At 45.6% G+C, this 24,826-nt stretch overlaps 2 protein-coding genes across 2 annotated transcripts in view; both read right to left on the reverse strand.

The window, feature by feature from the left end:
* Positions 1-16,940, reverse strand: part of LOC139322424 (maestro heat-like repeat family member 5) — a 29,977-nt gene extending 13,037 nt beyond the window's left edge. Inside the window, exons 1-13 of the mRNA XM_070951524.1 lie at positions 16,878-16,940; positions 12,024-12,462; positions 11,168-11,304; positions 9,664-9,759; positions 8,503-8,619; positions 7,541-7,663; positions 6,838-6,987; positions 6,084-6,203; positions 5,444-5,523; positions 4,804-4,939; positions 4,350-4,445; positions 2,767-2,871; positions 2,117-2,252 (exon numbers count right to left, since the gene is read on the reverse strand). Of these exons, the coding sequence (XP_070807625.1) occupies positions 2,117-2,252; positions 2,767-2,871; positions 4,350-4,445; positions 4,804-4,939; positions 5,444-5,523; positions 6,084-6,203; positions 6,838-6,987; positions 7,541-7,663; positions 8,503-8,619; positions 9,664-9,759; positions 11,168-11,304; positions 12,024-12,462; positions 16,878-16,940 (1,798 nt within the window). The remainder of the gene's footprint in view (positions 1-2,116; positions 2,253-2,766; positions 2,872-4,349; positions 4,446-4,803; positions 4,940-5,443; positions 5,524-6,083; positions 6,204-6,837; positions 6,988-7,540; positions 7,664-8,502; positions 8,620-9,663; positions 9,760-11,167; positions 11,305-12,023; positions 12,463-16,877) is intronic.
* Positions 16,941-17,641: 701 nt separating this feature from the next.
* On the reverse strand, positions 17,642-24,486 carry LOC139322425 (SLAM family member 5-like). The gene is made up of 4 exons (XM_070951525.1): positions 24,036-24,486; positions 21,169-21,432; positions 17,956-18,072; positions 17,642-17,754 (listed from the first exon to the last, which is right to left on the reverse strand). The coding sequence occupies exons 1-4, from the start codon at positions 24,484-24,486 to the stop codon at positions 17,642-17,644; spliced, it is 945 nt and encodes a 314-aa protein (XP_070807626.1).
* Positions 24,487-24,826: the final 340 nt, after the last annotated feature.

Genomic DNA, 24,826 nt, shown 5'->3' on the forward strand with positions numbered 1-24,826 from the left:
CAAGTCGAAGATCTTAAATTGGTTTCAGCTTTATCAATAGCAGTTGACGAGTCTTGTGACATAAATGATACAGCGCAAGTTTCACTTTTTGTACGATTTATTTCATCTACAGGTCCTAAAGAAGAAATTTTAGGATTATTGCCACTCAAAGGTCAAACACGTGGAGAGGACATGGCAATGCTGTAATTGAGTACATTGAAAAACATCATATTCCACTCAATAAAATTGTCTTCATTTCAACAGACGGGGCGAAAAGTATGACCGGCGTAAGAAACGGGTTTGTTGCTATTTTGAAAGAAAAAATTAATCACGAGGTACTTACTTACCATTGCATCATTCATCAAGAAGCGCTTTGTGCTCAGACATTTCCAGAAGAAATTTGCAAAGTTATGGAATTGGTGATTAAGATTATCAACTCCATTATAACTAAACCTCTTAATCATCGCCAATTTAAAGGATTTTTAGTTGAAATGGAGAGCGAGTACGCCGATCTTCTGCTGGATAACAAGGTACGTTGGTTATCAAGAGGAAACGTTTTGAAACGTTTCGCTTCCTTATTAACAGAAATTAAAGCATTTCTCCATGAGAAGGGGATTCGCTATCCAGAACTAACGAACAATCAGTGGATCTAAAAATTTTATTTCATGGTAGACATTACATCTCATCTAAATCAGCTTAATCGTAAACTACAGGGGAAAGGAAACACCATTTTTTCGATGTTAGAAGAAGTTATTTCATTCGAAAACCAATGATCTCTTTTTGCTCAAGATTTTGAAAGAGAAACTTTGATTCACTTTCCAAGCCTGTTGAAACATCGCCAAGAAAATAATTCTGATATTGACATTTGCTATTTCAAAACAACACTTTTAAATATGAGGGAAGGTTTTCTCAACAGGTTTCAGGAATTCAGAAACAGCAAAGCGACGTTAGCCTTTGTTAAAAAGCCTCTTAATGCTACTGTAACAGAATTAAATTTTTCTCCCTTTAATATTGACATTGGCAACTTTGAAATGCAATTGCTGGATTTCAAAAACAAAGAATTGTGGAGCTCGAAATTTGAAGGTCTTTGTGCCGATACAGAAATATTGGAGAAAAATAAATGTGAACTTAGTTCACAGCACAAGTGGTCTGCTTTGAAAGACCCGGAGAAGGAAGATATGATGATTTTTAACACCTGGAATAGTATTCCTGACTCATATCATCAACTGAAAAAAATAGCGTTTGCTGTTTTTTCCTTATTCGGGTCTACATAGTTATGCGAACAATCATTTTCAAGCATGAACCTTATCAAGAGTAAATTGAGAAGTTGTCTTATTGATGAGAACCTGGAATCGTGCCTAAAATTAAAAACAACATACAAACCTGACTTACTCAAACTTTCCAAGGAGATGCAAGGCCATTGTTCACATTAGTGTTTGTCAGTCATTGTCATGATTTAATTTTATGGATATTGTAAGGTCAATTGTAAGAAATTTAATTTTATCAATAAATAATATCGTTATTAAGTATGAGATCAAGTTTGATTCAACGTACCTATAGTTTAACTAAGACTTAAAACTTTAAGTAAAGTTTATTAAGTTAATTTTAGGGAACGTTGTGGAGTGAAAGAAGATGTAGTGTCGAGGAGATGGTTTGGACATATAAAGAGGATGAACGAAAGGAGATAGACGAAAGAAGTATACAGGACGAGTGTGGATGGGAGAGATGGAAGGGGTCGACCTCAGCGAACGTACCTCCATCAGATTGAGGACGTTCTTAGTAAAGGCCAGTTTAGGAGTACCCTAATTAAGTTAATAACAATGTACCTACCTATCTAGTTTAAGTTTAACCAATTTGGCTCTCCAAAGAAATTTCAATCGTTGTACTGTTGATATTTGGCTCTGTTGACTAATGAGTTTGCCGACCACTGGCCTAACGGATCCACTTAACGTGAGAAACTCAGTCTTCAAATGACCCCTGGCCCTGAGAGGTGCCAATACCAACGGCCAATTCCAGGCATCTCTGCCCAGGCAAACGACCGGGGTCTTGGTCACGCCACAAGCTGTGCCACCCAGTGCTCTCCTGGGCAGTGCGCATCCCTGGGCTCCTGGCAGCCCTTGGAGTCCAACTTTCTCACCCATTTTGCTCATGATGAGGTGGTGGAGGTGGTAGGCGGCCTCTGCGGACGTCTGGCCAACTTCTTTGCTGGTGTCGCCAACGTGCAGGCCCAGCAAAGCCACCAGCTGTCCCAGCAAAGAAAAGTCACCTGTGGTCTAATGAAAGGAAGCAAAAAGGAGGGGAAAGATGAGAAGGGGGGCTCATGAAGGTTTCAGCCAGCTGAAATCAGAGCATAGGAAGCATAGCACCATAGAATCCTAGAATCCTACCTTTTAGAATTCTAGAATCACAGAATCTTAGAAACATAAAATCTTAGAATTTTAGAATTATCCAATATTTGAATCTTAGAAGACTAGAATCATAGTCATAGATTCATAAAATCAGGGAATCCTAGAATCTTTGAATAATAGAATCTTAGAATCATAGAATCTTTGAATTTCTAAATCATACAATCTTTGAATCTCTGAATCTTAGAATCTTTGAATCCCAGAACCTCAATTGCTGGAAGGGACTGTGGAGGTTTTCTCCTCCAACCCCTTCATCAAGCGGGACTCCTTCTATCCTCCTGGTCACATCCCAAAGATGCTTTTTCCAAAAGGCAGCAGGACTTTCTTCTTTTTCTTCCTTTCTTTGAAAACATCTCACTTCGCATCCCAAACGGTGACTTACGTCGAAATTGACGTTTTCAGAAACGAACTTCAGGAGGTGTCTGATGCTCTTGATGGCCCTCTCTCTCTCGTGTCCCTTGGGAGATTCAATCCAGGGATTAATGTGCTGCCCGGAAAAACAAAGGAGGAGGAGGAAAGGAAGAATTTGTGATTCACAGTTGGAAGAGCCACAGAAGTTGCCAGGACTGGGGAGAAAATCTAAGGAACTCAACAAATTTGAGACATTGGTCAATTGAGGTCTATTTTAGACTGAAAACTAGAGTAGCAATTGAAGATTTCTGGAATACAACTAGTCTTACAACAGTTCATTTAGAGCCGTGGTGGCACAGTGGTTAGAACGCAGTATTGCAGGCTAATTCTGCCAACTGCCAGAAGTTCAGCAGTTCCATCCTGATCGGCTCCAGGTTGACTCAGCTTTCCGTCCTTACCAGGTCGGTAAAATGAGGACCCAGATAGGAGAAGAACCTGGGTCCTCATTTAGAGAGGGCTGTAAACCACGGTGAAGCGGTATGTAAGTCTAAGTGCTATTAGTATTTAGTCACTGTTCAAAGTTACAATGGCACTGAAAAAGGGACTTACGACCATTCTTCACACTTATGACCATTGCAGCATCCCTATGGTCACGTGATCAAAATTTGAACACTTGGCCAATGACTCATCTTTATGACGGTTGCAGCATCCCAGCTCGGTCACTAAATGAATGGCTGTATGTCGAGGACTTCCTGTATAAGTAGTCCTTGACTTACGACCAGAATTTGGGGTGCTTACCAAGGTGGATGTTAGGCGAGTTGTGACTGGCTTTATGACCTTTTTTTGCCAGGGTTGAACGAATCCCTGTGGTCCTTAAATGAATAATGCAGTCATTAGCCGAATCTCGCTTTCCCCGTAGACTTTGGCTTGTCGGAAGCCAGTTGGGCAGTTCGCCAATGGTGGTCAGGTGACACCCCCCCCCAGGATGCTGCAACCATCACAAATACAGGTAGTCCTCGACTTATGACCACAATGAGTCCAAAATTTCTGTTGCTAAAATGAATCCCATCGGCATCAACATAATCTGCATCAGTCAATTGCAGAAGGCAGCTTTACTCGGAACAGCTGCGAGGCTCTATGACAGGGGTGTCAAACTCGATTTCATGGAGGGCCGAATCAAGGTTGTGTTTGACCTCGAGGGGGGCGTGGCCGAGGTGGGAGTGGCCAGCTCAACGTCTCTCGTGTCAGGGGCACCTGTGGACTTCCCTGAGACCCTCCCTCACTCTTATTATCATCTCCTCCCTCCCTCCCTCCCTTCCTCCTTGCCGTGGGACAAGAGAGACATGAATATCAGAGAAATAGTGGAATAGAATCATTAGTGAAAAGATGCCAGAGGAGGGACAAAACAAATGTAAATGACAAAAATGACCATCATTTTTTAACTATTGAAATGAGTTAAATTGAATGGTTGAATTGTCCCATGGGACGAGTTGTCCATCCAACAGCCACATTTGCCTATCCCGGGTCCTTGGGAGGGACTCGACAGCTGGACAGAATCGCCAAATCCAGCCTAAACATCTGGCTGACCAACCCCGAGAAAGAATCACTCTTTACCGTCAAGACATCCTGCAGGGAATCCAAATTGGGAGCCTCGGACAGCAAGGCGGTGAGCATGGTGTTGCAGGTGGTCACCATCTGGTCATAAAAATCCTAGAAGGAGAAAAAGAATATCTAAAGGAAGAAGTGGTGTAAAGGAAGAAAGAGGAAGAAATCCAGGGCTGGGGAACTTATGGCCCTTTTAGGACGACTGGTGGACTGCAACTCCCAACAATCCTGAGCCAGCCACGGACTTCTGGGAGTTGAAGTCCACCCTTCTGCAATCAACGGAGCGGCCCGTCTTGCAGGGCTGGTTTTTCTTCCAGAGTTGGAGGAAATGCTTTCTCGGCTGAACACGAGGAACAAAAGGACATTGGGCTCGATGGATGGATCCAGAGTTTTGGAGGAGATTTTGAATCATGCTTATTTCCAGGTGGATCTCAGATGGCTTGGCTCCATCTGGACTGCTCACCTGAGTTTGAGCTGGTTGTCCTGGGCTGTTCACGTTCAGTTTTGTCACCAGGTAAGCCGGCAAGGAAAACACCTTCTGGATGCTTTTTCTCACCACTTTAGACCTCATCTCGGAGTTCAAGGGGGGCTTCATACGGCTGATGAAAGACAAGAAAAGAGGAGGAGAGTGAGAAGATCATAGACTCATTAGGCTAAAAGGGACCTCGGAGGTCTTCTACTCCAACCCTTGCTTGATGGTCCTTAAACCATCCCAGTCATATGGTTGTCCACTCTTTTCTTGAAAACCTCGAGTGATGGAGCACCCCCAACTTCTGGAGGCAAACTGTTCCACTGATGGATTGTTCTCGGTGTCAGGAAATTTCTCCTGGATCTCTCTTTGATAAGCTTCCATACATCGCTTCTCATCATGCTCTCAGCTACTTTGGAGAGGAAGGTGACCCCCTCCTCTCTGTGAGAGCCCCTCAAATATCAGAACTCCCCTCATCATCCTGGTTGCTCTTCCCTGCACTCTTTCTAGAGTCTCAACATCTTTTTTATATTGTGGTGACCAAAACAGGATGCAGGATTTCTCTCTCTCTCCCTCCCTCCTTCCTCTGTCTCTCTCTCTGTCTCTCTCTCTCTCTCTCTCGGCAGGTACATACCTCATGCAGGTGATGGTGATGATCGCTTGATGGAGATTTTCGATGGACAAGGGTTTCGCGGGCTCATCTTCAATGACTTCCTGAAAAGAGAAGGAAACCCATCTAAGAAAGAACCTGAGATATGGCCACCATCCAGCTGGTCCTCTTCCCAGCCCTACGCTTTTTCTGGTTGACACAGGAAGTCCCCAGCTTACAACTGGTCACTTAGCCACCATTTAAAGTTTTGAGGGATCTCTCCAGGACTACTTATGACCCAGATGCCAAGTTCCGAGAGGCGCCCCTTCCTCAGCGATCCTGTGACCCCATTTCGGTCACTTGGCCACCAGCTTGCATTGATGGCAGTTTGCAGTGTCCCGTGACCATGATTTAAGTCAGGGGTGGGTAACTTTGGCCTCTTGATGACCTATATAAAATTGGGAAGCCAGATTCCCTTAACAGCCGTGCGATTAACTGAACGAAAAGGATTCGGCTAACAACGGTGGCAAGACAGGTCGTACAATGGGCAGAATTCCCTTAACAAATGTCCCACTTAGCAACAAAACCTTTCAGGCTCCATTGATTGGCATTCAATTCGGTTCAAATTCACTTCCAAAAAGAAAGACGCCCAGGAGCACCTGCCTCCCTCCCTCTCCCCACTTACAACGATGTTTGTGACCAGTTCCTGTTTCTGGGGCAAATCGAGGTCTTGCCTCCTGCTGTTGGCAACAGCTTTGGTGATCATGATGATGGACCTCATGAAGGCTTTCTTCAGCCCTTCGTCCTGGAAAACCCCAGTGGGAATGAAAAGAAACCAGAAGGAAGAGGATGTATTTATTTATTGAAACCTTTACGTAGCCGATTGTCTTTGGTTGAACTCTGGGGGCCCCCAATCAAAGCATCACTGGACACTCTGGGTTCTAGTCCCACTTTAGGATGAAAGGCAGCTGAGAGACTTTGGGCCAATCACCAGGAGATGGTGAGTTCTAGTCCTCCTTAGGGAAAAAGGCCAACTGTCTTTGGGCCAATCACCAGGAGACTGTGAGTTCAAGTCCCGCCCTAGGCACGAGAGCCAGCTAGGTGAGTTGGGGCCAGTCTCAATCCAAAACACGTCACAGAGTTGTTGTGTGGAAAGGAAGAAAGAGTGTAATGCATGAGCGCTGCCTTGAGGATAATAAATGCAACAAGACCATAGATTCTCCTCCTCCTCCTCCTCCTCCTCCTCCTCCTCCTCCTCCTCCTCCTCCTCCTCCTCCTCCTCCTCCTCCTCCTCCTCCTCCTCCTCCTCCTCTCCCACAACATGCTAGTTGGGTCATGAAATGTCTTTAAGAAATCAAACAAGCTAAGGACTCCGGATTATAATTGTTCTTGTGATTAAACTCAGCATTAAGAGAAGTAGAGGGTGGAAACCTGCCTACCTTTTTCATGCTGGAATACTGATAGAGTATTTCTGAGACAATGTTGTCCAGGAAAGGCATCATGTCCTCTACTTGCGCTCCCAGGACTGCCTGGCCATAGCAGAGTATTAATGTGGTCCGAATCCATCTCTCGGAGAGAGTCTGTGAGTCCTGTCAGTCCAAAGACGAGGGGGTCAAACTCTTTCCCAAAGCACCAGAAGACAAGACAAGAAGCAATGGATGGAAACTGATGGAGCTTCTTAGTCATCCAGGTCACGGTTGCCCCAAAGGGGCTTTTTCCAAAGGCAACTGGACTTTGTTTTTCCTTGAAGAGGTTTCGCTTCTCATCCCAGAAGCTTCTTCAGGTCTGACTTTGGTCAAAAGAGAAGAAGCTTTTTGGATGAGAAGCGAAATGTCTTCAGGAAAAAACCAAGCCCAGGCCTTTGGAAAAAGCACCTTTGGGTCTACTCAAGGTGTTTGTTGGGGCAGCTCCTAATCTTCTCTAGCCTTATAAAATAGTTCTCCAGGAGATGGAGATGGAGAATTTCAGCACCACCTACATCCTCAGCGCTGGTCTCGGGTCTACGAGATCTATGACCAATCTGAGGAGACCTGACAGCCTGGAGCCGAAGTCCTTCTAAGCACATTGGACTTTCCTTCCCAGAATCCCCCAGCCTCCTTCTGTACTGAGTTTCAGACCTTGCAACCCCATCCCTGGTCTTACCTCAATGGGGGCTTCTACTGCAAACGGTCCTCTTGTCTGCCTGAACTGGCCAGCCTCCTCCAGGGCCACCAGAATCTCAGGCAGGTGGCAAAAGGATGCCATTCGAATGGATTCCGAGATTCCCTAGGCAAAGCGATGTTTGTGAATTAGGACATTTATTGATTTATTGGTTCGATTTATATGCCGCCCTTCTCCGGAGACTCAGGGCGGCTTACAATGCGTTAAGCAATAGCCTTCATACTTTTGTATAGACCTGCTTAGTAGGGCTTTCGCCCCCCCCCCCAGCGGTGTTCTTTTTTATACAAAGTCAGCTTATTGCCCCCACAATCCGGGTCCCCATTTTACCTACCTCGGAAGGATGGAAGGTTGAGTCAACCTTGAGCCTGGTGAGATTTGAACTCACAGTAATTGCCGGCAGCTGGCAGCTAAGTGCTACTTAACAGCACTTTAGTCCGCTGCACCACCAAGGCTCTTATTTGCACCTAACCCTTTGTCTTTACCTTCCGCTTTCTCCTCCCCTTCTCCACCTCCTGCTCCTCCTCCTCTCTGCAAACCCCAGGCCCTTCTAGCACTGATGAAATTACCTAGCTGGGTAATGAAATGTCTGCAACAAAACAACCAAGCACAGAGAGCACCAAGGACCCCACAGTCCTCCTCCTCCTCCTCCTCCTCTCTGTAACCCCCATTCTCTTCTAGCACTGATGATGTTACCTAGCTGGGTAATAAAACATCTACAGGAAAACAACCAAGTTAAGAGAGCACCAAGGACCCCACAATTCTCCTCCTCCTCCTCCTCCTCCTCCCTTCACCTCTATTCTGCAAAACCTGTTCTCTTCTGGCACTGATGAGGTGACCTAGTTGGGTCACTAAACGTCTGCAAGAAAACATCCAAGCTCAGAGAGCCCCAAGGACCCCACAAAGATGGAGGTCTCAGCCCCCGCAGGCATCCCACTGCCACTCACCTCTCGGTCTGTTTCTTCCTGGAGTGAAAAACTTAGAAGGCTTTGGAGCTGTTCCGTCACCAGGTCCTTCTGTGTTGAGTTTCGCAGTTTAACGCCATAATATTTGTAGAGGCTAATCTGAAGGTGGGAAAAAGAGTCCGTGAGTCCTAGGGAGCTCCACCAAACGGCCAGGAAAAGGAAATATAGGAGAAATTATGATCAAAAAAGGACTCCGTGTGGTCAAGCACACGGAAACTGGTCCTGGGTGACCTGATCGGGGAGATGGGCAGCATACGAATCTAATAAGTCAATAATTGCCATTTTGACTTTCTTCTTCTTCTTGAAAAGCTACTTTAACCCCCCTTCCCCCATCCCCATAGGTGCCCTTTGCTGATTCTCTGTTTGGCCGTCCTGAGATCCTTTATGGTTTCTGTGGAGATCTGGCAGCTTCATCTTTTTACATGCATTAGCTCTCCGTGGTGGATTGGGACAACTTGCCATGGCCCTCTTGGCTTGGCCAACTAACCATGGCCAACTAGCCATGGCCTACTTGCCGTGGCCAACTCACCAGGGAACAAGAGTTACACTAATAGCAGGGTTCCAATACCTCCAGGGTTGCCAAAAAGAGGAGGGGGTCAGCCTATTCTCCAAAGCACCCGAAGGCAAGACAAGAAACAATGGATGGAAACTTATCAAGGAGAGAACCAATCTAGAACCAAGGAGAACCTTCCAAACAGTGAGAACAATTAACCAGTGGAACAATTTGCCTCCAGAAGTTGTGGGTGTTGCATCACTGGAAGCTTTTAAGAAGAGATTGGACAACCATTTGCCTGAAATGGGAAAGGGTTTCCTCCTTCAGTAGGGGGTTGGACTAGAAGACCTCCAAGGCCCCCTTCCAAGTCTGTAGTTCTATTAATCATTGTCTGTCTAATATTGAGGAAATGGTGGAACAGAAGCATCAAAGAAAGGAGGCCTCAAAGGAGGGACAAATGAAACATAAATGACAAATGTTAAAATGATTTTTAACATTATTGGAGAGAACGGAATGGTTGAATTAACCCGCGGTGAGTCTGCTGTGGCTCGTGGGCAGCCACGGTGAGTTGGCCATGGCAAGCTGTCCTCTTCTGATGTTGCATCTAAGATAACTGCGGCCCTAAAAGTGTAAAACCTCCGCATATTTACCTTGTCTTTAGACAAGACCTGGGACGTGCTTTGCTTCTGGTCGATGGGCGGCAATGCGCTTGTTTTCCTCCTGGGCAGTTTGTGGTCTGAAGGAATCTGCTTTGCCAACAACAACAAGAACAACAAAAAAGAAGTTGTGAGAAAGTGAAGGAGCAGAGGAAGGAACAGCTTTCTGTGTGTTTCCAAGGGGAGGAGTGGTTTCCCTTCTGCGTCTGGATGCATATTATAAGTAACTTGACTTTTCTAGCTGGGACAGACACGAAGCAGTAACAAGGACCATCCGGATTGTATCAGCTGGAGCTGAGGCAGCTTTTGAGATGAACGGTTGGAAAATCTCTGCCACAAATTGTGAGAACTTGATTTATCACCATTTATTGTTGTGGCCCTCCAGCAGCCGAATCAGAGGAGGAGGAGGAGGAGGAGGCGTGGGAGTCAGGGCCATTATCAAGGCAACCTGAGAGCTCCGAGGGGGAAGAGGGAATGGGGCTGGCAGAGAGAGAGACAGAGGAGGAGCCTGGGCCATCCGTCAGCCCTCAGATGGTGAGTCAACAGACCGCAGGTCTGGAGGTGGATGAGGAAGAGGAGGAGCAGCTGGGTCCAGTGCCTGACGCGCGGATACACAGAAGGCAGAGGAGAGGAGAGCAGTGGAAATCTATGGGCCGGTCCTTGGGACAGACGAGCCACCACGGCTAGCGAAGCCCCTCCCTAGCTCTGGGGATAAAAGGCAGGGGGCGGAGATGAATAGATGTGGCAGACAACGATTCTTCTCCCTGCCGGATGGACTTGTTAGCCTGCGGTGAGAGAGAAACTTTTTGTCGGGGCTGCTGGCTCTCCTCATAAAGGAATCTTTGAGTTCACTTCAGAGGGTTTGTCGTGTTTGGGTCAGAACATTTATTTACTGACTGTTCGAAGTTATAACGGGTAGTTTACAACTGAAAAAAAAGGACTGTTTCTCACACTCAGGACCATTTCGCATTTCCGTGGCATGCCGAGAGCTTCCGGTCCCTGTTGTTGCTGCCCAGCATTCAGTGCCAGACAGTGCAACAGGGCGGATGGTTGTCTTGTAGGTCTTAGATTTAAGATGGGTGGCCATTCGTCTGTCCAGTAACACACTGGTGAGTTCTCGCCAACGTATCCAGGCTGCATTCTCCTTTGCTCTCACCTCGCCATTGATGTCACCATTGACATTGGAGGTGGGATCCCAGATACCAAAAAATGTCCACCTTCTTTAGGTTTTCTCCATTGATTTGAAGCATTCCAGGGGTGGTGACAGTCCCTAAGTACCCAGTTGTCTTGATGCTGAGGTGGAGTCCAAAATGGTTGAGGCGATCATTCGATGGTCGTTCCATGATCCTTCCAGCAAGGACCCCATAGTTCAGCAAATTCTCCATAACTACATTTGTCTACTTTTGGGATAACTGATCTCCACCGAGGCAGCCCTGGCTTCTGGACCCTCTCCACGATGGACCTCAGGGCCCACCGCGACACAAACCCAGCTGCTTACCTGGAAAGGACGAAGATGGTCCAAGATGGTCTCTAATATTTCTCTCTCGTCCATCAGATCCAAGATTTCTTTGACGGGTCTGCCTTTTAATGGCTTCCTGCTCTCCCATAAATTTCTAAAGCACTCGTCAGAGAGTTCTGAGAAGAAGAGACAGACAGAGATTGATGGGCAATTCGACAGGACAAGCCTTCTCAAAGCAGAGAGAGACAAGGAGTGCGTAGTGGATCACCAGGCTGAGCCTGAGGGAGGGGTCAAATATGTCAAAAGTCTCGAGGCCCTGATCTTCCTGTCCTTAGACAACCATCTTATATATGGAATTGGAATTTTTTATTGCTTTGAAATTTCATGATGTTGTAATCTTATAATTTAAATCTAGCCTTTGAAAAAGGCTAAGAGGGAGGGGTCTTTCCTCACCTCTGAGGGTAAGATGTTCCCTAATACAGTGGCAACGGTAGAGAAGACCCTCTTCCTAGACCCCACAGTCGAAACTCTTTGACTGATGGAGTCTGCACCATAACGTCCCTACCTGATGAAGGATGATTGCAGGATTTGGATTTGGGTAGTCTAGGAAAAGGAAGGAAGGGTGTACTAGTGACATGAGAGCAGTCTTCCAGTATTTGAGGGGCTGGCACACAGAGGAGGGGGTCAACTTATTTTCCAAAGCACTAGAAGGTAGGAAGAGAAACTTATTGCTTAATGCAATTGGTCTCTGGAGAAGGAAGATCTCTAAGGTCCCTTCTGGCTCTGTCCTGATGGATTGATTGATGGATGGATGGATGGATGGATTGTGTGGGGTGGGCTGATGTGATAGGACAAGGCTGGTTCCATAGGTAGCCCAGCCCTGTAGCGTCTATACCTGGATACGAAGGCAGGAGGGCGACTGGAGAGCGTTTTCTCCCCGGAGCCCTTTCCCTCTCGGGCCTCCTTGGCAAGGGAGGGGGCTCCTTCAGGCCAGCCTTGATCTCCCCCTGAGGAGCCCTCGGAGGGGTCCTGGCAGTTGTCCTGCGCGTTAAATCGGGCAGCACCAGTGCTGGAGGCTGCACCTTGTTCCTCATGTCTACTGGAGCTGGCGAACCCTTTACAAGAAGGGGCAAGACCTGCGTGGTTCTTTGAGTGGCCGAAGAAGTGGATGGGTGGGAAGAGAAGTGGGCTTCCTGACTCTTCCACTGCCGTGGGTCATTATTCGTAATTTGTGGATGGGACTCCTTGCTGTCCTCCTTCTTCAAGAAGGGCAACTTTTTTAGCATGTGGTCCATCCTCTCGTGAAGAGGGAGTTCTTGAACTGGATGGAGATCCTGTCAATAAAGGAGAAGTTTTGTAACTCCAGATTGAAAGGAGGGGTCCTTGGTGCTCCTATCTATTTATCTATCTATCTATCTATCTATCTATCTATCTATCTATCTATCTATCTATCATCTATCTATCTATCTATCTATCTATCTATCTATCTATCTATCATCTATCATCTATCATCTATCTATCTATCTATCTATCATCTATCTATCTATCTATCTATCATCTATCTATCTATCATCTATCATCTATATATCTATCATCTATCATCTATCATCTATCATCTATCATCTATCTATCTATCTATCTATCTATCTATCTATCTATCTATCTATCTAGTTGTCTATCTATCTATCTCTATTTATCACATGTTCTTCCTGGGTCAACAAGCTCAGACTGCCCAAGGAGCTGCTGACCTGCAGAGGAATTTGGGAGTCTCTCCTTTGTACCTCTACAACTGTCTGGTTTGGCACAGCAACCAAACTAAAAGTCCCCTAAAGAGAGAAGACGGCAAGGAAATTACAGGCAGCAGAGAGAAAGCAGAGTTGCTTAACTCGTTCTTTGCATCGGTCTTCATGCAAAAAGAAACTATAGCCCAACCTACCAACAACGTAACTGTGAAAGACAGACTAGAAATAAAAGTTGAAAGGCTTCAGCGAGGTATTTGACAAAGTAGAACACTCCCCTCCACTCTGCTCTGTTCTACTCTGCTCAACACAACTCAACTGAACTCAACTATCCTCTACTCTCCTCAACTCTCCACAGCTCCCCTCTCATCCCTTCTGCCTTTATATCTCTGCCCCAGGGGCCGTGACATCACCGCATTATGTTCTCATGGGGGACAGCTGGTGTCATGACCCAAGGGGCCTCTTACTCCCCAAGATAATAGGGATGGGATATGGAGGGTCCCCTGGATAACCCCCTTGATAACATTAGCGACATTATGGGGAGCAAAGCTAGGGGTCACTATGGAATGACCCACTGTGATGGTGTCCCTCAACGTGCTAGATCTCAAAAGAACCTAACCAAGATTAAGGCTGATCAACTTTGTTCTTTGATTGGCTAAGTCTGCCACTGAGCATAGGACTAAAACATTCCAAATTAGTAAGGGAGTAAGGCAAGGTTGCCCCCTATCCCCTTTATTGTTTATTTTGGCCTTAGAAGTTCTTTTACGGAAAATTAGAATTAATGAGGAAATAAAAGGACTGAAGATCAGGAAGGAAATTTACAAGACGCAAGCATTTGCAGACGATGTAGCCTTAATCCTTGAAGACCCCATAGAATCAGGACCAAAAGTGCTAGAGGAATTAAGTAAATATGGAGAGGTGGCAGGCTTCACATTGAACAAAACCAAAACCAAAGTATTGATTAAGAATACAACTGAGAGACAGAAAAACAAGTATTAGGACTACAGGTTGCCAAAAAAATTAAATACCTAGGAATTTGGATTACATCAAGATGTTCGACCTTAAAAGACGACAATTATACTCCCCTAATTAGGAAGATGAAACAAGACCTTGACAGATGGAAGAAATAAGATGATCACTTTTGGGCAAGATAGCCACAATTAAGATGAATATTCTCCCCAGAATACTATTTTTATTCCAAAACATACCGGTAAATTTAGAGAAAAAGTTTTTTTTAGAATTAGACAAAATCATCAGAGAATTTATATGGGAGGGGGAAAAACCGAGGTTTTCTATTAAAATTTTAAGGGGCAAAAGAGATATAGGTGGATTTGGACTCCCCGATTGGGAAATATATTACAGGGCAGCTAAGCTAGTCTGGATAAGAGATTGGATCACCCTGGAAAATGAGAGGATTCTTACCCTAGAAGGCCACGATTTGCAAAAAGGGTGGCATGCCCACATTTGGGATGTAGAGAAGAAAAGGAAGACATATTTCCATAGACATAAAATTAGAGACTCATTGATACAAACATGGACCCCGATTAGGCAAAGATATTACAAAAAAATTCCAAGTTGGCTCTCAACGATGGAGGCCCTGATCCACCCCAATAGATGGAGGATGGAGAAAATGGGCAGATACAAAGATATCCTAGACAAAGGAGGGAATCTTAAATCAAATGATACTTTACGAGAGCAAGGAATAACTTTAGATTGGTGGACCTATTCACCAATAAAATCTAGATATCAGAAAGACAAAGAACAATACGGTTTAGAACTTGGATCAAATGGATTGGATAAAGTCCTGATGGGAACAAATAAAAAGATTCTGGCCAAACTATACAACTATTTATTAGGTGATGACAAGTCCGAAGATATCACAAAGAATCAAATAAATGCATGGGAGAAAAATATAGGGCGTGATATAAATTTTGGGGAATGGGAGGAGGCATGGAATAGGAATCTTAAATTGACTACAGCTGCGACATACAAGGAAAACCATTATAAAATGCTACATAGATGGTATTTAGCCCCGGCCAGACTAGCAAAGATATACCCTAATATACATCCTAATTGTTGGCAATGTGGCCACGGTCAAGGCACCTTCTTTCACATGTGGTGGACATGCCCGGAAGCGAAAGGATATTGGAACAAGATCAGGAGATGGTTATATGAAATAATTGGCGAAGATATTGAATTAACACCAGAGATATTTCTCCTGGGAATAGTAAAGAAGCCATATGGAAAGGAAAAGATACATTTAATGATCCACATAATTAGAGCCGCCAGATTGGCATACGCACAGTACTGGAAAGAGAAAACCCAACCACCAGAAGAGCTCACAATTAGGAAAATATTGGAGTGAGCAGAGATGACTAAATTAACTCATGAATTAAACGATGATGAGAAGTCAGTTTATTATATTGTGTGGGAAAGGTGGTACAAGTGGATGCATGATAAAATGAAAGAAAGACCTAAAGGTGTGTTAAATAACGGTAAAAAGTGATTTGAAATATCACCAAGTATTATTTATGTATATAGTTAAAACACTGCACATCTGATACTAACTGAAAATGTCAGTACACTTATGTTTTTTTTTCTTTTTTGTAAAAAATCTCAATAAAGTTTCTCAAAAAAAAACACAAAAAACATTAGCGACATTATGGGGAGCAAAACTAGGGGTCACTATGGAATGACTCAGTGTGATGGTGTCCCTCAACGTGCTAGATCTCAAAAGAACCTAACCAAGATTAAGGCTGATCAACTTTGTTCTTTGATTGGCTAAGTCTGCTACCGAGCTTGGTTTTTTAATTTTTCTTATTATGAGATATGAGATATATGAGATATGATATACTGGTGTAGGGTTTCCTGCATGGGCAGGGGTTGGATTAGGAGACCTCCAAGGTTCCTTCCAACTCTCTAATTCTATTCTATTCTATTCTATTCTATTCTATTCTATTCTATTCTATTCTATTCTATTCTATTCTATTCTATTCTATTCTTATGGAGTCCTTGGCTTACAACCGTTCTTTTAGTGCTGGTTCAAATTACAACAGCACTGAACAAAGTATTTTTCACACTTATGACCATTCTGGCATCTCCACGGTCATATGATCAGAATTTGGACCTTTGGCAAGTGACTCACATTTATGACAGTCGCCGTGTCCCAGGAGTCACGTGATCCCCTTTTGCGGCCTTCTGACAAGCAAAGCCAAGGGGGAAACCTGATTCACTTAACAACCATGTTACTAATTTAGGAATTGCAGTGATTCACTTAACAACTGGCAACAAAAATGTTGGGCTCAGTTGTGGTCGTAAATCGAGGACTACTTGTATATATGATTTTTTGGGGGCTCCAGTTTCTGCACTGCCCATCATCGCTGAAGTGTTGTAGTAGTTTTGGTAAAACTCTCCAACGATACAAAAGCTGCAGTTGAAAACAAAGTCTTTTTAAAAAAAAGCCAAACAGGTTTGTTTTTTTAAAAAAGGTAAAAGGGACAATTGCAGAGTTGAAAGGAGAGGAAGCTCTTTCTTCCCCAACCCCCCCATGGCTTGCAGGGCCCCCTTGGGCCCCCAGACAGCTGGCAGAGTTGAGTCTTCATGCTCTTGGGGAAGGTCAGGAGGTTGGGGGCTGCCTCGTCTCTGGGGCTGGGCTACCTAGACGTACAGCCACAATTCAGCTCAAGAGGCTTGGCAACTGGCATGTACTTATGACGGTTGCAATGTCCTGGGGTCACATGACCCCTTTTCTGACTTTCTGACCAGCAAAGATGATGGGGATGTGAGGGATCTCACAAAGATCGATGGTTCGTTGAGGCCACTTCCAAGAAAAGGCAGCACGCAAGGATGCAATCACGTTGAATCTTTATGTAGAAGTAAAGTAGAGTAAAATGAGTTCCCTGGCATGGAGGCATCCATGCCTGGACTGAGTCCTGTAGGAAGTTAGAACAAGAGCCAAAGAGCAGCCCCTGTGCAGGGGTTCTTATAGGGGCCCCTGGCCCCTCCCTTACCAAGATGTGTGAGGGGGCCAGGGGGGCATTAATTCTCCCCAGTGGGTGCCTCTTTGCTCCCATCTGGTGGCCTTTTAAGAAACTGCCATGGCTGGCACAAAACACCTAACACGAGACTTATTTGTCAGAAGTGTTTTGCCACCTCTTGGATCAATCCAGGGGCCCCCAGCCATTCCCCCTCAGGAAATTCAGCTGGATGGAGCCAGGGAAGAAAGGAGGTCCCTGAGGGGCTGAGGTCCCCTGTGGAAATGGGGAAGCCCCATGACTGAAACAAAGGGTGGGTTTGAAAATAGGGAGTCGGGGCTGAGACGGAAAGATGGAGGGGAGGAAAACCAGGGTAGCAGCCCCCTCACACACCCAGAGAGAATAGGGAAGGCTCCCTGAGGCCCCAGCATGATCTTTAGCTGTGGAAGCTCCCTCAGCTTCCCTCACAACGGTGTGGTGGGGAAAAGAACAGGGAATACTCCTGAATATTAAACAAAGAATCAAGCAGCAAAAGTGGGTTTTATTTGTGCTGGGGGGGAGGGCAGATGAGGCAGTTTCTGGGGCAATTGGGATGTGGGAAAGGAAAGAAGGGAGTGGCCACACAGAGTGACATGGACTAGCCCTGTGGCCACCTTTTGAGCCCTCCCCCCAATAGCCAAATTGGTAATCATCTTCAGTGAGTTGCCCATGGAAGCAAGCACCCTTGTCCCAAAGAACCCTCTTGAAAGCCATCAAAGAAGACCACGGACATCTGAAGCGAAGGAACTGGGGAAGGTTCATCAGTCGCATCCATCAGTTGGGTTTGACATGGAGCTGGGATGTCTTGCAGGTGGTCGTGGTCTCCTCTGGGAGGCTGGCAGGAATCGGACCAGCATCCTCCTTCCTCCAGCTGCTAAGTAGAAAGCAAAGTAGAGGTTGAGCTTTAGTAGACAGGATGGACCAGAAGGTAGAGGTCTAGAAAGCAAAGGGAAGGGAAGGGAAGGGAAGGGAAGGGAAGGGAAGGGAAGGGAAGGGAAGGGAAGAAGGAAGGGGAGAGAGGGAGGAGGGAAAAGGAAAAGTTGGTTTTCACAGGAGGGCTTCTTTAAAATGGTACCTTTTCTGGATTTCACCACCAGAAGAAGCCCCAAACAGCCAAGAAGGAGAAGATTTCCCACTTTGCTAAGGCACAGCAGGGCCCAGAGAGGCAGCCTTGAAGGGTTCTTGGTCTGTCCTGAAAAAGAGTAACAGCCCCTGTTAATCCTTTCAGGAGGCCCCAGAGAATGGAGGTGCTTGTCTGCATTTGCAGCAGAAGAAGCACTAGGCCCAGGCAGATAAGCAGCCCCTGGAATGGGACATATCATTCTGGCTGGCTGGGATGTAGATTTTACTCCCCTTCCACGCCAAACCCTCCTTTATCAACAGGTCATCTTAATGTCTCTGGAACCATTCATCATAACAAGAGCCTTGGTGGCACAGCAGACTAAAGTGCTGTTAAGTAACACCAGCTGCCTGCAATTACTGCGAGTTCAAATCTCACCAGGCTCAAGGTTGACTCAGCCTTCCATCCTTTCGAGGTAGGTAAAATGAGGACCCGGATTGTGGGGGCAATAAGCTGACTTTGTATAAAAAAGAACACCGCTTTGGGGGGGGGGCAAAAGCCCTACTAAGCAGGTCTATACAAAAGTATGAAGGCTATTGCGTAACGCATTGTAAGCCGCCCTGAGTCTCCAGAGAAGGGCGGCATCTAAATCGAACCAACAAATAAATAAATAAATAAATAAATCTGTCCCCAAACTTCCATTTGGCTGCTCGCCCAGCCTTCCACTTGCTCCCCCAGATCACTGTGACTCCAGGGGGGACAGGTTGATCCTCTGCTTCTGCTGGGGCTCGCTGATTCTTCCGTCACTCTCTCCCTCTGGAGCACGGGCTCTTGCTCCAGCTTCTCAGCCCTCTGTTTGGGCCTTCGGCTTGGCTGCCACTGGGGTCTCTTGAGAGGAGTCTTCCCTTGGCTTCTCCCGCCCTTCCATTTCTTTGTTGGTTGCCAACATCTTGAAACTGCCAACCTCCTGGTGGGGTCCAAGTGGGCTGCTATTTGGAGAGCTGGTTTGATGTCAACTGTCCAGTGGCAGCGTGGAAGCTTTCTGGAACACTGACATCCACTTGGCAAAGCCAAAAAAAGAAATTCCCGCAACATTATTTTACCAAGAATATAAAACTTTATGGAATAAACCACATTGGCACGGAAGAAGTGAAATCAGCTCTGGGCTTCCCATGCAAAAGCGAGCATAGGTCATCCCCCACTTTTCCCACCGGCCACCCACGGTCCATTACATCCACCAATAACTCCTGTGCATTTTGTTATGGGAACCAGGCAACCGCACTGGGACATCTGCTTGGGGTGGGAGCAGCGTCTCATGGGATGCCATTCCCCCTACCTTTGCATTCCATTCCACCCCCTCCCTTTTCTGCAAGCAAAGCAGACTATAGGTGGAAGTATAAGTCAGTCTTGACACGCACCCAGACTCCGTCAAGCAACCAGAGCAGGTGTTACCAGGGTGCACCAATCTGTACCCACAGTTACTTGTGCTGACCCCCAGTGGATCAGCTGAAGCTCTTGCACGCTCTTCAAAGGCTTGTCCCAACACAAGTTGGATCAGCATGTGTGACAGTGGCAGGAATTAGTGTGATTGTCACATGAGATGGATGCATGCTAAGCCCTCCTGGGCACAGCTCAACACAAGACAAGAGTCCATAAGGACCCCTGAATGGCACAGAAGTTAGGGAAGTGTGACCCCATGGAAACAAGATCCCTGAATCTACTGTCACTCAGACTTGCTAGGACTGAGCCTGAGCCTGATCCTTCCCATCCAGACCTTGATAATCCTCTCCAGTTACATGTCACACAATGAGAGTTTGGAGTACTGCCTCAACCCCTTTGAGTCTCACATACATCCCTGAGATTTGGCACCCAGATGTGTGTGTGTGTGTGTGTGTGTGTGTGTGTGTGTGTAAAAGAGTCATCTCTATTCTTTACTACAATACATTTGCCAGGTCCATATACTGGAGGGACACTGCCATTCTGGAGGGAAGGGTGGGGCGCTTGGAGGGAAGTTCTGTGATGTGTCTTTTACCTTGCTCCTGGGAATGGGTGGGGGGAGGGATGAGCCTGGGACCATCTGTTTCATCTCAACTCCAGAGGAGCCAGACTGCTGGGCCTGAAACAACTTCTTACCACCTTCTCAGCTCGGAGTTCCCACAACATCTTCACATCTTGGGATTGGCTCCCACTGCACCAGACAATTGGGAGGGTTTTTGAAAAGTGACTTTTAACCTAATGTTTCTGCGTGGGGAGTTCAAATCCTGCAATTCTCCATGTTATCCCTCTCTACCTATATATATAAGGATGTATGTATGTATGTATGTATGTATGTATGTATGTATGTATGTTCAAGCATAACTCTGGAATGCCTTGAGCAATTCCAACCAAACTTAGTACATAGATGACTTGCTCTCTGGAGACAAACACTGTGGGGGTAAGACACCCCTAAAGCCCCTCGGTGTGTGTGTGTGTGTGTTCTAGCATAACCTTCTGGAGACAAACACTGTTTGTTGAATGTGTGTGGCCCCTTTTCATCCCAATTCTCAGCTGCCTCTGTCCTGCTGCAAGCTCAACTGGAGGTGTCCAGAAATCAAGGGGGGAATTTGGCTTTGGAGGCAAGGGTGACCTTCCTGTGTCAGGCAGAGACTGACCCAGAGGCTCTGTCCAAACCCCTTTTTCCCATTGTCTCATTGAGTGCAGTTTGCAAAGGTGATACTAGCCAGGGGAAACATGTAGAATGGGGATCAGGGCAGACTCTGAATGGGGAATGGCCCCCTTTGAGAGGGGGGAGTGTGTGAACATGAAAGAGATCATATAAAAGGCTGTTCCTTCCCGGTCAGAAGACCCATGTGTGAATCTAAGATAATCACAACAATCAACACAGGAAAGGAGAAGAGGGGAAGCTTGGCCAGAAGACCCTCCAATCCCAGACATGAACAGAGATCAATCAGTAATCTGAAGGGGAAATTTAAGAATTGCTGGAAGGAAGGGCAAAGGGGGTAATTTGCAACTTCAAGATGCCCAGAGGGGACTTCTGCTGTGGTCAGGAAACACAAATTTGGATCCTGAGTGGTTAAATATATAAAGCAATGGAAACAGTCCCACTCAGTGGTCAACCTGTGCCTAAGGAAGTGGACCAATCCACTAGGCTCCGGTCATAGGAGGAGAAGTGGTCGCAATGAGGCTCCTTTTGATTCAACAGTCTCTTTCATGGAGAGAAAAACTTACCAGCACAAACTTCCTTTAAGGTGACTGTCCTGGATGCTATGCTATCCTTGCTTTCTCCCTCGCAGGTGACTATTAGTTCAAGGTCTTGGGAGGTGAGCTCCATCACAGAACTCCCTAAGGTTTCATCCGTGGCATAGAAATCTGAGATCCATCTGAAGTTCACCTCGCCTTTCCAGGTCTCTTGAGAGCAAATCAGCTGCCAGGTTCCATTTCCAGCCCCCTTGGAAATGCAGGTCAGTCGTAACTCAGAGTCTGGCAATTTTCCTGAGCAGGAGATGGAGAGACACATCACATTGTGAGAGACCACAAAATCACAGTGAGGCCAGAGAGGAAGGGGAAGCAGCAACGGCATGAGTCAATCCATAGATTTGCTTAGATTAGAGCAAGGAAAATACGTCCAGTAATATTCCAGTGGGGAAATTTATTTATAATTGGGGACAGATATTGTTTTCTTACTTCCTCATACAGCCTACATTCGAATATTATATGCGCCGTGTCCTCCACGACGTTTACCCCACATATGCATGTTCTTTTGTCATACGGGATTTTCCGGTAACGGCCGAATCTAATGTTGGTATCTAGAAGTTCGAATCTAAACTTAACAAATAACTGTCTCTCCACTGATGGCATTTCTAGATGTAAATACTTTTCCAGAGTGAAAGTTGTTTTAACTGCTGTCAGCAGTTTAAGGGAATGATTAGTTGAAAGGGTTGCCATGTCCATTTGCCCATGTATATCTTTAATCCGTTGTTTAACTTGCTTCAGTGTGTCACACAACGGGAACCCTACGCCATATTGGTTCAATATTTCTGACAGCCGGGTTAGCCAGGAATACCTTTGAGGATTTGAAATCTGCTGTTCCTCAAGGCAGATTTTGGGGAGTCTGCTGGCTTCCATCTGGGTCATTTTTAGCCAGTAGGCTACCGCCCTAGTGATTGTATAGGTGTACAGTGAGAAATGTCCCAATTCAGCTCTGACGGCTGCAGCTGAAGTGGAATTGTTTACCCGGAGCATCCTCCTTAACAAATTATTTTGAGTTCTCTCTAATATGGGGGCCTCTGTAAGACCCCAAATTTCGGCACCATAGAGCATGATCGGAACAAGTTTAGCCTGAAAGACTTTACGAAGAGGTAAAATGGAGGTTGGTTGGATTCGTTTACTTAATTTGGATACAAGGCTTGCTCCTGCTCTGACCTTTTGAGAAAGGTATTGATGGTGCGGAGTCCAACCTCCTGCACTGGAAAAAACAATTCCAAGATAAGTATATTGGGTAACTTGCTCAATCTTTGTGTCATTAATCTGCCAATTGTGCTTTTTATTCTTATTGCCAAAGACTAAAACTTTTGATTTAGCTACATTTATAGTCAAGTGGTTTGCAGTACAATAATGTGTGAGCTTGTCAAGAAGTCTCCTCATTCCTATTTGGGTTCTAGAAAACAGCACTAAGTCATCGGCGTACATTAATACATTAATAAATCTAGAGCCTATTTGGGGGCTGTGCGTCAGAAGATCATCCAGCTGCGCTGGGATATCATTTATATAAAGGTTAAAAAGAGTAGGGCCCAGCAGGCAGCCCTGCCTCACTCCTCTAGTTGTCGGTATGCTGTTTGTTGAGGCCCCATTTGCTGCACATCTGACTCTAATTGCCGTATTAGTATAGAGAGTCCTGATCAACAAAATAAGTCTGGGGTCCATCCCCATAACTTGTAGTTTCCTCCACAAATGGTTCCTATCTATAGAATCAAAAGCCGCAGTAAGGTCAATAAAGGCGGTATACAGCTTTTTCCCCTGGGTCTTGTATTTATTAATTAAGTGGGAAAGGACAAAACAATTGTCAATGGTAGACCTACCTGATCTAAAACCTGCCTGCTCATTTGCCAGAATTTCCTTATCCAAGCACCAGTCCTCTATTTTATTTAGCAGATGTTTCGTATACATTTTTGAAATTATATTAAGAAGACTGATGGGGCGGTAGTTGGATGGGGCGGCTCTGTCACCTTTCTTGAAAATTGGAAAAACTATAGCTAACCTCCACCCTTCAGGGATTATCCCTACTTTATCGATATAAGTAAACAGTGCTACCAGCACCGGTACCCAAAAGTCAATGTTGGACCTAAAGAGTTCAGGAGGCAGCAAGTCCTCTCCAGGGGCCTTCCCGGCCTTTAAGGATTGAATTATATGTTTAACTTCGGTAGGAGTAGCTGGTGTCCATTCCGGACATTTCCTTAATTCTTGCTGGAGAATATCCAGTTGCAAGACATTTGTTGTATTATTACCATCAAATAAAGCAAGATAGTGCTTCTCCCATTTTACTGCTGATATATCAGTGTCCATAAATGGGGAACGTTGTTTTAATATACCGGCTATCTTATGCGAAAAGATCGTAGGGAATTGGGATTTCGCTGCCAGTCTGGCCAATGCAGCCTATGCCCCTGTGGGAGGGAAGCCTGGAGGGAGCTGTGACGGATCCCCATGGTCCCACTTCCAGAGGGAAGAGCATGCAGGACACGGCTTGAACTCCATTTCTGACCCATCGTAGAAGTGCAAGTCCTCAGCCGAACCAAATCTCCTGGTGTGGAAGATGGTGGACAGGGTGGGACAGGGAGCAAAATGGTAGATTTGTGGAGGGGCGGGGGTGGAATATAAGCAAGGCTCGGCCTGATCAAAACATCTTGAACTAATTTGCATTGCAAAAAATGGACAAAGAGCTATCCAAAAATCAGCTCTGGGCTCCCTCCAAAAAGTTCATCTCTGCAGAAACTGGATACCTAAAGATCACCCCTCAAAAGAAAAGCCCCCCACCCTTCCACATCAGCCTGGGCAAAGGAGGGAGGCCAGGAATTTGCTGCCATGGCTGGGATACTTACTACGCACCTGCAGGTTAAAGGACTCCTTTGCAGTTGTGTTTTGTAAAACAATGTCTGCCGTGTATGTGCCAGCATCCTCTTTCTTTAGATTCATGAGAGCTAGTTTTTGGCAGTCCTTAGAGACCCACAATCGGTTTTTATAGGCTGCGTGGGAGCGCTGGAGATGACATGGTTCCCGAAAGTTCACCACAGCAATATTTATGGAGTTGTTGCCGATACCTTTACTCCAGTAAATATTTTGATAGGGTGGAGGTTTCATCAATCGGAAAGTGACAGAGTACCCCAGATCACCATACAGTTCTTCTCTTCCACAAACTCCTGCAGGGCCACAGAAAACGTTCAAAGTTGGACCACGTGACTTTCCAAGAATCCCATTTCTGACCCTCAGACTCCCAGAAAACCTTTGTGAAGAAAGACTAAATGGCTCCAGGATAGAGGACTGTTGATGCATTGCCCCCCATCTTCACTCATATCTTTAATAAATCGCTAGAGATGTGTTGTGCTCTTTCTTGCTTCAAATGCTCTACTATCATCCCAGTACCGAAGAAATCCTCCATCAAGGAACTGAATGACTTCAGACCAGTTGCTCTGACATCCATAATTATGAAAACGTTTGAAAGGCTCGTGCTGGCCCACTTGAAGACCATCAGAGATCTTCTGTTAGACCCCTTGCAATTTGCCTATCGAGCAAATCCTACAACATCTTGAATCTCCAAAGACCTATGCAAGGGTCCTCTTTGTAGACTTCAGCTCAGCATTGAGCACCACCATTCCAGATATTCTTCTAATTA

Source organism: Pituophis catenifer, unplaced genomic scaffold (genome assembly GCF_029215685.1).
Source record: "Pituophis catenifer annectens isolate HBS135680 unplaced genomic scaffold, rPitCat1.0.hap2 SCAF_10, whole genome shotgun sequence".
NCBI lineage: Eukaryota > Metazoa > Chordata > Lepidosauria > Squamata > Colubridae > Pituophis > Pituophis catenifer.